At 36.3% G+C, this 11,804-nt stretch overlaps 1 protein-coding gene across 1 annotated transcript in view; it reads left to right on the forward strand.

Moving 5' to 3' along the window:
* Positions 1-7,531, forward strand: part of Fid (fire dancer) — a 29,903-nt gene extending 22,372 nt beyond the window's left edge. Inside the window, 6 exon segments of the mRNA XM_021335285.3 lie at positions 74-177; positions 687-890; positions 1,989-2,071; positions 2,145-2,688; positions 2,690-4,124; positions 4,341-7,531. Of these exon segments, the coding sequence (XP_021190960.3) occupies positions 74-177; positions 687-890; positions 1,989-2,071; positions 2,145-2,688; positions 2,690-4,124; positions 4,341-6,220 (4,250 nt within the window). The 3' untranslated portion in view covers positions 6,221-7,531.
* The last annotated feature ends 4,273 nt before the right edge of the window (positions 7,532-11,804 follow it).

Below are 11,804 nucleotides of genomic sequence, written 5' to 3' on the forward strand. Positions count from 1 at the left end.
ATTTCCGGGTATCATTTTGCAATGTCAAAGAGGAATAGGTAAAAGGTAAAATTGTTTTTTTTCTCGTCTTCAGGTTGCGGCAATGGCAAATACCTGAGCGTCAATCCGTCCGTGTACACAGTTGGAGGGGACCGCTGTACCCGGCTCACTGCGCAGGCGCGCCAGCACAATAATGAGGTCAGTTGGTGTCCACTCGCATTACATCTCTGCATTACCGTCTTATCTTTGCAGAATTGCTCGTGACTTGCTTCATTACGTAAATCATCAACGTAGTACATACCACAGATTAATAGTTACTACGGTAGTACCTACTCTATACAGGGTTACTGGTAAGTAGACCGCATCCTTACAGGAGGTGGTAGTATAGGTCAATACGGACAAATTTGACCATGGCATACACTGGGTACTGGGTACTGGGTATAGGTACACGTATACATTTTCATTATTAGTCAAAATCTCGTATTGACCTATACTACCACCTCATGAAAGGATGCGGTCTACTTACCAGTAACCCTGTATATTCCATTAGTGTTTATTTGTGTCTTCCAGTCCAAAAATATATTATGATATTCCAAAAATCTGATCAATTACGGAGCCCAATGTGCTTAATAATACGCTCAAACCATCTACTTTACTAGTTTCCCAAGAAGCATTGCACTTAACTTCCTGGTGTCCTAACTTCTCAGGTGGTCGCATGTGACAACCTTTGCCTGCCGTTCCGCGATGAGTCCTTCGACGCGGTTCTGTCCATCGCCGTAGTCCACCACTTCGCGACGGTGGAGCGGCGGGCCATGGCTCTTCGAGAACTGGCCCGAGTCACTAGGATAGGTGGCCGGCTACTCCTCACTGTTTGGGCCATGGAACATGAGGGACGGAACTTTCATTCACAGGTAATATTCATGGGCACTGATGACTTATAAGTTAAGCTTTGCGAATTACCAATGGGAACAAATATAATGACCACCATAAAATGCTTTGATACCCTTAGTTTTGCAACCAGAAAAATCTACTGAACACCAGAAAAATAAAGTCTAAAAATGTAATAGTACCAGCTATTTTAGTCACGACTTCACTTTAAATTGTATTCGACCACCAAATTTAGTAAATGATCACCAACTCTTGACCACCAAATTAATGTATTATTTTTGCCTAAATAAGTCACTGTGATTGCCATAAAATGTAGGCTGATTATCAAATAAAGTATTATGATGCCATATTAAGTTATGTGTCCGGCTTGCAATGCATGCGTGAGTGTCAGTATGACGAGTGACAGGGGAAAATGGAAGAAAATGACATATTGCGCCGACCCCAAGTAAAATTGGGAACAGGGCAGGAGAAAGAAGAAGAAGAATGTGTTTCTCAATACACTCCCTCGAAAACACACTCTTATCGCACTGTTTAGAGGCATGCAATAGACAATTTTCCACCCTAGTGCAGGAAAAGGGTCCCCATAATGTTATTACATTTATTGTATCAGGCCGAACTTATTTTTTTGGAGTCAGTTTACTTAAACAGGATAGCAAGATGTAAAAACTTTGATTATCATTTTATATTAAAACGCTGGTATAATTTTGATGATCATTCACTACTTTTGGTGATCATTTACTACTTTTGGGATAACAATGATTTATTTGGACTCATTTTGCTTAAATAGGATAGCAGAATGTAAAAACTTTGCTTATCATTTTACTTTAAAATGGTGGTTTAATTTTGGTGATCATTTACTATTTTTGGCTTGCGCATGATTTATTTTGGAGTAATTTCACTTAAATGGGATAGCAAAGTGTTAAAACTTTGGTTATCATTTTGCATTAAAATGCGAGTTTCATTTTGGTGATCATTTACTATTTTTGTCTGCTATTTGTTACTATTTCTGGTGATCAGTTAAACATAAGCCATTACCAATTGGCATTTGTCTTACCTACATGATGCTTTTCATTGACCTGTTTGAGTGGTATAATGAATGGATGTTAATATATTTTTTTCAGGATGTATTGATCCCATGGCATCGACCAGTCACACTGTGCCCACCAACACCGGCTCCAAGGTTCCTTTCAGTTGACCACGACCAGTAAGTGTCCGATTAACTTAAAATGATTATAGTGACAACAATCACGGTTTCTAAAACATTTTGTCTTTTGCAGCAATGCTGAACCTTGGAAAAGCCGGGATGGTTCCCCAGGATCGTCATCCCTATCATCACCCAACGAAACCTGCTACTCATTTGTGAGAAGAGCACTCCAGCGGCTAGCGGGACGGAGGTCCTTTCTACCTTCGTGGAGTATCGGAGCTCGGGTACCGCAGAGACCTTGTTTACGACCTGAACCACCCGCCGCTGACCTACCCATAGAATTACGACGCTTAGATGAAGCTCTCCCACCGAGATTAATAACACAGGCTTCTGACGCATCAACTATTAAGTCACGAAGTCTAACAGACATTGCTGACGTGGAAAGGCGAGCGCTAGTCCGATCACGATCAAGTCTACCCAGTCTAGGTGGCGATGAGCCTGAGCCACCCCCACCCAGTCAAGTTACAATACCAGAAATAAATGAGCCTCGAAAGAAACCTCGACTTGTAAAACAAAAGAAGTCGATTAACGAAGATGACGCCGAAGAAGATCTTGATAAACCGACAGATATGAAGAGCATGGTAGAAGAAATGCCAAACTTTAAAATACACCCCACGGTTACAGTCAAGTAAAAAGCCAGGCGTATTCAAGCAAACGTCGCTTAATGAGGAATTGATGTCTGTTGAGAGGTTAAGAGAAAAGGAAAGATTAAGAAAAAATATACAAAAACAAGCTTCATTGAATGAGGAATACCTTTATCGCAGACCAGGGGTTTTAGACTCCATCCGCGACTCAATATTTTCTACTTCCGCAACCACTGGCAAGAAGTTCCAATCATTGAAAAACGGCCTCACTAGTAAGTTCAAAACGTCTACAACGAATATAGATAAAGTAACCGTGTTCGTGAGAATGCTCCAGGGATGGAAAAGTCACGGACCGGCACCAGAAGTTCCTACGCCGAGCGACAATAATCCCGGAACAGAAAAAACTCAACCTGAAAGAAGACATTCTAAGGAAGACGGATCCGATTCCTCCAAAGACAGTAGCCTTCAAAGTGACACTAGTGTGGACTCCGAAGACAGTTTTGCATCTGTGATATATGTTCCAAAAGCTGACGGATCTAGCGACCCTCTCTCGCCAACGCCTCTATCACCTGGACCTACTTCACCCAGGTTAAAGGTATCTTCGGTTCCCACGTCACCTAGAATGAAAACTTCTCCAGGTCTGCCATCACCGAGGATCAAACAAGCCTTTCCTTTAATAAGGCCACCAGCCTCACCAAATTCAGTTCAAGCACCAACAACTGTGAATAAAATCTTGGTAGCACAATACAGCCTAAAGAACTACTCAACTACTACTTCAGTCGCAACGGTTCCATTGAAACCTCAATCTAAAAGTCAGCCTAACTCTCCGCCTAAATCCGAGTCTGATGACACCAGCGTTAATAAACCAGAACCTCTTTCTATCATAAATAACAATGTATCCATTGATGTATTCGAAGAAGTGGACCCTATACCACCGATAAAAGAAGAAGAAGAAACTCCAACAAGCGACGTCACGAAAGAATTACTTGCGGAAATAAACAAAGACATCGAAGAAATACATAAACTAACTGCTGAGACTAACAAATACCAACCGCGTGTTGTACTTCAAGATGTCAAGCCTTATCCAAAAATAACATTGCAAACTGTAGCAGAACTGCCCGAAATACCACAATTTAAGCCAAAAGAGTCAAATAAATCATCAACTGACACTTTGGATTCAAGATCTGCAGATCGGAAGCGAAAAGAAAGAATACGGCAGATTAAAGAAATGTTAAACAAAGGTATTCCGTCTGGTAGTATAAGTAGAAGGCCACCGTTTCCTCTGGTTCGAGGATCGAAGAATACAGAACCGATCGTTAAAAGCCGGCCCACTCTTATGTCCCTGGAGTTATTTAATCCAGCCACCGATGACATGGACAGCGACTCAAGTGGTGTTTCATCACCAGATTCAGTGGACAGCGTGATAAGCGTCGTCCCTGAGGAACTTCGAAAAACTGCTATTGAAAAAGGTAAATGTGACATTTTATAGCACTCTGCGTACTACAACTACATCATTGATAAAAAAAAATTGCCAATGCTCCCGTATAACCTTGCTAATATTGTCACCTTTTGGATTCATGTTTATACTCTCTTGCTTATATACATTTACATATATAGAATCTACGAAACTAATCAAAGTAATAAAGTTTTCTGTCAAAAGTTAATATCAGATTTTTGCATTACAGATCTTATTAATCCACCAACATCCGAGTCGAAGAAGGAGGAACCAATTACAGAAAAAACTTCTTCACTTCCAACCTTCGGTCCACAAACTCTAATTGAAGCTGCTGCAGAAGTTGCACATTCTCTAGATGAAACTTGCGAAACAGTCATTCAAAGTAGTCCGAGATCCAAAAGAAAACAACTGGAAAAGCTCGAAAGTGCTGAAGCCATGGCTATCGTGCAGGGAACTTCTAGTAGCAGTAGTAGTAGTAACTGGAGCCTCAATAAACTGTCACCTGGAGATTTAAGGATATTAGAATCAAGATCCCAATCACATACTAGTTCCAGTGGAAGCTCATCAAGTCTAGAACGACTTTCGCCTGGGAGAAGATCAAAAGACCGTTCTCCAAAGCTGGGTAGTACTAGTAACTCTACTTGGAGTTTAAACAGACTATCTCCTAACAGGCCCGAAGGGCGCTCATTAGATGAAAACATCGGCAAAACTCACAGGAGCCCAACAAGATTACCGTACGATTCGATTTCAATTTCTAGTACAGATTCGGATAAATCTATTTCTAAATCAGAAAGCTTTAACAGAATACAAAATGAGCCCCTTATAACGTGCAAATCAGACATGATAGCTACTGAAGAGGAATGGCCGGAACAAGATAGAAGTCAGCATTTGACTGAATTTGCAGAGAAGCTAAGTGAAAAGCTTCTGCAAGAAATTGACCAATACTCAAAGCGAATCAATGAAGAAGATTTCGACTTACCGAGTAGCAGCAGCAGCGAAAAGAGTATATCACTTAGGCTGAAACGAGAAGAGGAAGATAGAAATACGCAGAAAATCTTAGATGAGCTATCAGATAGTTTACAGCACCTAGAAGATCCATACATTCATAAAATAAGCACTGAGATGCAAGGCCTTAATAAACTGAGTGCAGAAATCCAGGAAAGGAACAAATATATTGCATCTTTAAACGATGTCCAAGAAACTGATATTAGCAAATTATTTCCGAAATGTATGTCAAAGACGAAAAGCAAGAAGCGATCAAAGGACGTCGATCCAATTATAAATAAATACAGGGAATTAAAGAAATCGATGAAAGTTTCCAGTGAAGAGGATATATTCCTCAATAATTGTGCCAATATCCAATACACAGCAAAACCAATTACAACAGATAAAATAACTGACATCGATACTAAAAATCCAGATGACGACAGTGCTATCTCGTCAAGTAACGGCAATCCTGAAATTACAATCGACTCTGGTGCATCATATGACACAAGCCAATCGCTCGAAACGGGATACTCTTTAGAGTCCGAAATCAGTGTAGATTCATTATGCACTAGCACCGATAAAAGATCATCTCTAAAAGTCGGACAGTCTACTGACTCGAGCGATTTGGACAAAATGGAAATAAGTCCTGAATCCGTCACATCACGTTCCAGTGCCAGCACAGCTCCATTGAAGTCTGGTTTCTCGATCGAGTCGAGTGATACATCAGCTGGTAGCGACTGGAGTCGGCGAGATAAGACTGGAAGCACGGCATCGCTCGGCTGCGCTAGCCTTGCGTCCTTACCTTCATACAGCGAATGCTCCAAAGAGCGGAAACTTTTGGAGACGCGCTCTTCATCTGAAGACACGGCGCCTGTTCCGGTTATTCCACCGCCTCGCGCCTTCCCACATGCGCCGCTGCTACCTTCCTTGAGTGACGGATCCGACAGCTTACCTTCCGAGGGAGGTGCTGTCACATACCACCGGTATTATCATGTTTTCAAGCGAGGAGAACTCGACCAGCTGATCGAGAAGTACGTGGAAAGCTTACACGTGGTGTCCTCGTACTACGACCAGGCCAGCTGGTGTGTTATAGCAGAAAAAGTTCAAGTATGGACCATTTAATGGACTTATAGTGTACTCACTCTTTGTCTAATGGCTGATACAAGGTTTCGTTGCTGGTATATTTAGGGGCTGATGATAATTATTATTCTGGTTCATATTATAATCTTATGAAATAGTGAAGATTGTGACCATAAAATTATGAACATAGGACACTAATAAGTGCAGTGTTTACATCCAAGTGACCTTCATAACAAACTCGTAAGTGAGTGTTAAGGACATTTACTCGTGAAATGCGGTTCTTATAAAAAGTGTTAACTATGCGAAAATGCCAAAAGCATAGCTTTTGTTTTTTAATAATATATTCTAGTCACTCTATAAAAGTTTACTAGTTGTTATTTCTAATATAATCTTAACAATTTTGTTGCCCATTGCGGAACGTAGCTTAACGGGAGTTATGTGTGTGTGATTGTGTGGGTGTCACATTACTTGTATGTTTGCCTGTATTGACGTGCAGTAATGTGTTCATATTATACGAACAGTTCCCACAAATGACTTCAAGTTAAAACTACGTTTAGCACAACGGGCATTAGTATTCGATGCGATAATAGAATTCGCATGAATGAAAACTAAGAGCTTTAAATAGTGAAAAATTAAATATAATATATTATATACTTCAGTGGCTCAATATTATATAAGCTATTCATAGCTTATTTACTCTGACGTTCATGTATACCTACAGAAATTGTAACGTTATTCTCCCATACTTATAGGTATAATGAATTTAGACCATACTCCAAGACCAAAATAATTAGGTACAATGAAAATATTCAGATTAATTATAATCGTTCTATGACAATAACGGAACTGTAGTAATGGCGTCTTACAAATTTCTATTTAGTTTTCCGACACATCACACTTTATTTCCCACTAATATTTCGGTTTTGGATTATGGTTAAACTTTTTTTATTTAAAAATATTATCGTATAAATAATCTGGTGTTATAAAATTGTACTTTTCTTTACAGTATTAATTGTAACGAGTTGGCCTCTCATATAACTTGTATAATCATGTATGGGTCCACCGTACTTTCTTGCCACCTATATCGCGTTTTTACATTTCATACTAAATTTGGACCATTTAGTAAAGTTAGAGGTTTTAGTCGTGGTAGTGGCAACCTGAGTCCCCCTCGCCTACTTGTATAATACTTGAGAGTACAAATACATGCATAAATTATTTGTTCAATACTCAGTACCAGTAAGTGTACTCTTGAATTGTACTCTTCCGTTCCCGATCCAGAATTTATTTCTTCAGTGCCGTATATACATTCTATTATTATGTTAACCTCAGAAATAAAAATTTGATGAAGGTGTATCACATTTTTCTCTAACCACTGGGTTTACAAAATCAATTAAATCCAACTTTAAAATATATAATTTATGCTATTGTCCCAGCTTTAAGTACCTACATAATCGTTAATTGACATAAGCTAGATAAAACGTTATTTCTCTTTTATTTTTCTATTCCAAAGACTATCTTCCTTTTAATAAATTCATAATAACATTTATTATAAGTGAAAATAACGAATTTTAAATTTCATTTTATCAACGTATTAGTTAATAAGTATTTACATAGATAAGTTAATAAAATATATATGCACCGTGCAGCTACAGGACATCATAATGTAATAACTTTCATAAAACGAATGTATTTCTGTTTATATTATCAGAAGAAATGAGGAAAAAATTCAATAGAAGCCAAGCCATAAAATTATATTATACCATGCCACAAATATTTAGGCCACTTTTAAAAGAAATTCAACAATACTGATCAAAAGAGAAATGATTGAACAATGATGGCCAAGGATCCACCTGGAACTTTTATTTTTTACAAATCGGCGAACGATATGGCAACATTGCTTACATGGTAACATTAACGTTGAAAAGTATTCGGTATTGAACTGTAAATAATCGCTATAAGTATATAAAGCTATTAGAAATTAATTATGTTATCAAAAATCAGTGAGATTAAAATTAATATTATAGTTATAGTAAATATAACAATGAACAGGCGGCTGGGCGTTTAATATTTTCTTTGATGAAAATGAATCTCAACAAAAATTGGGGATAGTATTAAATGTGCAGAAAATACGCCGTTGTCGCATTGTCATTAGGAATGTACGCATTAGTTAAATAATGGACTGTAGCGGTTAGAGATGATATACCTATATATATACATATATATTATATATATATATAAAATGCACAACCGTTACTGTACCTATTAATTTAATATCTTTATGTAAGTCTTCATTGTAAGTCAGTATCTGTCGACCACGTGGGTGACAATTGCATTTTAATCAAATGGTAACTGAATGAAGTCAAAATGGTTGTTTTGTTTAGTAAAACACTATATTTTACATATAACATATGAAATATTTATATTTTATTGCAATTATTAATCTTATATCAACAATTTCTCGAGTATGCCGAATTGATATATCAATATATTCGACTGAATTCAAAGGTCATTGAGCGTAAAACAAATTAACTTGTAAATATTTTCTAAATCAGTTGGTCTGAAAACAATTGAATAAAATGCAATTGTCACCTTACACAACCAATAAGCACATTCCATTAAAATAAAATATTCGATTATAATTAAAACAATTTTATATTACTTGTGTAAAATAATTTCGAGCATTAAGTCTGTCCGATGGACATTAAATTGATTTTATTCGAAGTTGTGAAGTTTTTGAAGCATATCAGTGCTGTTTAAGTATTTAAGGAATGTATATTATTTTCCTATTTTTGTAAATTAAATTGCTTGATACAATTATTTGTTAAATAACGCAGGGTGTCGCTGTCACATAAAGTGTTGGGATTTCTATCAATTATTTAACGCAGTTGCACGTAGAAAAATATAATAGAATTATTATGTAGGTACTTTATTCTCCATGTGACCAAACTGACACCGAACAAATATAACTCACATTAGTTATGTTCCGAGAACCTTCAGTTATCTTTATGGAGTAATAAATAACAATAAATCTGCATTATTGTAACTATATAGTAAGTGTATGTACCTATTCCTTTCCAATCCTTATATTCCGAATTTTAATATCTTGTGTACATACATATTCATATAAAATGTATTTCATATTGGCTTAATCTGTGATATATAATAGAAATTGGCACAAACCCACATTATTTGAAATTATTTACAAAACGAGGAAAAGTACATATACCTAATACTAAGGAAACATATTTTGCTGTTGACTGTTTAAATTTCATTTAACCGTTATTTATATATGTGATATTAATTTTATGACCGCATGATATTTGGTAGAGAAATATTTGTCTGATTTTTATCATTGGCAAGAGATAAAAAGTATCTATAATACAAATTAAACAACGCATATTGTTAATATTTACTTAAAGTATATTGATAGCACATAGAACAGTATTGTTTATACGACGATATCAATTTGTAAAGTATGGGACGCGCTGTTCAAGCGATGTGTATTCCGATGAACTGTCGAAAATAGTATCCAACTTAACAAACATACATCATCATCAGTAACTTTTTGACTGAGATCACATAACTTTAATGAAAGTTTCAAAAGAAATCACTCATCAGAAAATGACTTGATGTAGGTAAGGCCTTTTCACACTTCAGAAATTGGGCCAATCTATTCCCCTTTTCAATAGCCAATACTATACCTAGACAGTATCAAAAGAACACCACAAGAACATAATGTTCTATAGAACAGCGCGACAACCGTTGGTTGATGTCGTTGATTTAATAGATTTTTTTATCATACCTAACCTCGCTACACTACGCTGCACTCGTAAAATATTAACAATAGTATAATGCTCATGCTGATATCTTCATATCAATCATGTACTGAATGTAGGTGGAGCTACGGAATAAACATATTTAAAAGTAAAATAACATCAGTAAAATGTTCACTTTGGTTGCAGAGAGCAGATGTTTAAAAAAAATTATTACTGGCACTTCAAAAACTGTGTCCTTTTTATATAAAATACACCTTGCAACCCTAAATATAAACATTAATACATCTACGACTTTATACAGGACGTCAAAATTTCAAAATATCTCCAAAAAAGCCGATGTTTCGTTTAAAAATATATTGTCTATTTCGTCGCTCCAGCTACATGAATACCTAGCCAGTTAAGTCCCAGTTTTTAATACAAATCATTGGTACTGCTCGCCCTCTTACGAAAACGGGCAGTGTAATATTAAATGTAATGAAAAATACAGTAATACATTGTAAGCTTATGTCGTACTGTATCTATACATTATACTAGGTGACAACCTTCACAATAAAATGAAGACTTCAATAAACCTTTTTGTTTTATTCAAACTACTTTAATCGTATTTCATGAATTTTAACTCCCTCTTTCGTGGTAACTCTCCTAAAATGGCAACATCAAATCGAAGTTAGCAACTCAGGTCTGAATATATTGATCGGTGGTGGGTCTACACAAGCACTTTGACATCCAATCGCAGGCTAGCTGACACTTCTGCCCTTAAATCTACTGAAATAAAATTGACTTATAAAATAAAGGGCTATCAAAAATAAAACTTAAAAACTGTTGACTAAAAATGATTTATTCTTATGTTAGAAATAAATACAAAACATGTTTTATAACAACGTACCAAGTTAATCTTTACACAAAAGATATATCAGTACGAGACATTTTATGCTACCAGAGCACAAAACCTCGCTTTTATAAATTCCTTCGAGACGACAAGATTAATATAAAATACTTAGATTAATTTAATACAAATGTATTAAATAGTAGAGAGGTTTTTACTACACCTACACACAAAATTGTATTATTCTAGGTTTAACAAGTTTTGATGTTTCTGTATGGAAATATTCTAACACACATTATTGCTTGATAAAGTAAAATGCAACTCAGATCGTAATATTACAATAATACCATTGGTATAGTTCTCGCCAAACTTAACGGCGGTTCGCGACTGATTTGCTAGTATAGGTACGGGTATATGACCCTTGTATGCATATCATTCTGCGCAACTCCCACCCCATGATACCAAAAAATAGAGTCTGAAACCATTTACGCTGCTAGAACCATTTATGTCATGTTCTGACTTACCATTATGTTTGACGAAACTATACATTACGTTTGACCCCCTAAATTTTTTGATAAACTTCATTACTTCAAAGATTGAAGTTAAAATTAAAATCATTGGCCATAATTAGGTACTTTAAAATGTTACAATGAACTTGTTAATTCTGTTGAGTGTACATTAATATCCAGGACTTTCTCTCACGCCACAATAAAACTAAACAATTTGACGTGAAATTCTCAACTTCCACAAACAAATACTCGTCATATTGCACACTGCTTACCATACTGAAGTCATACCGACTTCCAAAGTATCCAAACTGAAGAGAAAGATACATGGAAATGCCCAACGAGAACCACAATCAGTGTCGCTAAATTCACGCATTTGAAAATTATAAATATAAATGCCAACTAAGCTTTAATCAAAATAAGTCTGTACGCAATTTGCATAAGGTTGCTTTTGCGTCACTGACACTTGAGGCTCAATGGCACTTCCACTTGATCGTTCCGTGATTTAAACCATTATT

This window comes from Helicoverpa armigera, chromosome 19 (genome assembly GCF_030705265.1).
Source record: "Helicoverpa armigera isolate CAAS_96S chromosome 19, ASM3070526v1, whole genome shotgun sequence".
Taxonomy (NCBI): Eukaryota; Metazoa; Arthropoda; class Insecta; order Lepidoptera; family Noctuidae; genus Helicoverpa; species Helicoverpa armigera.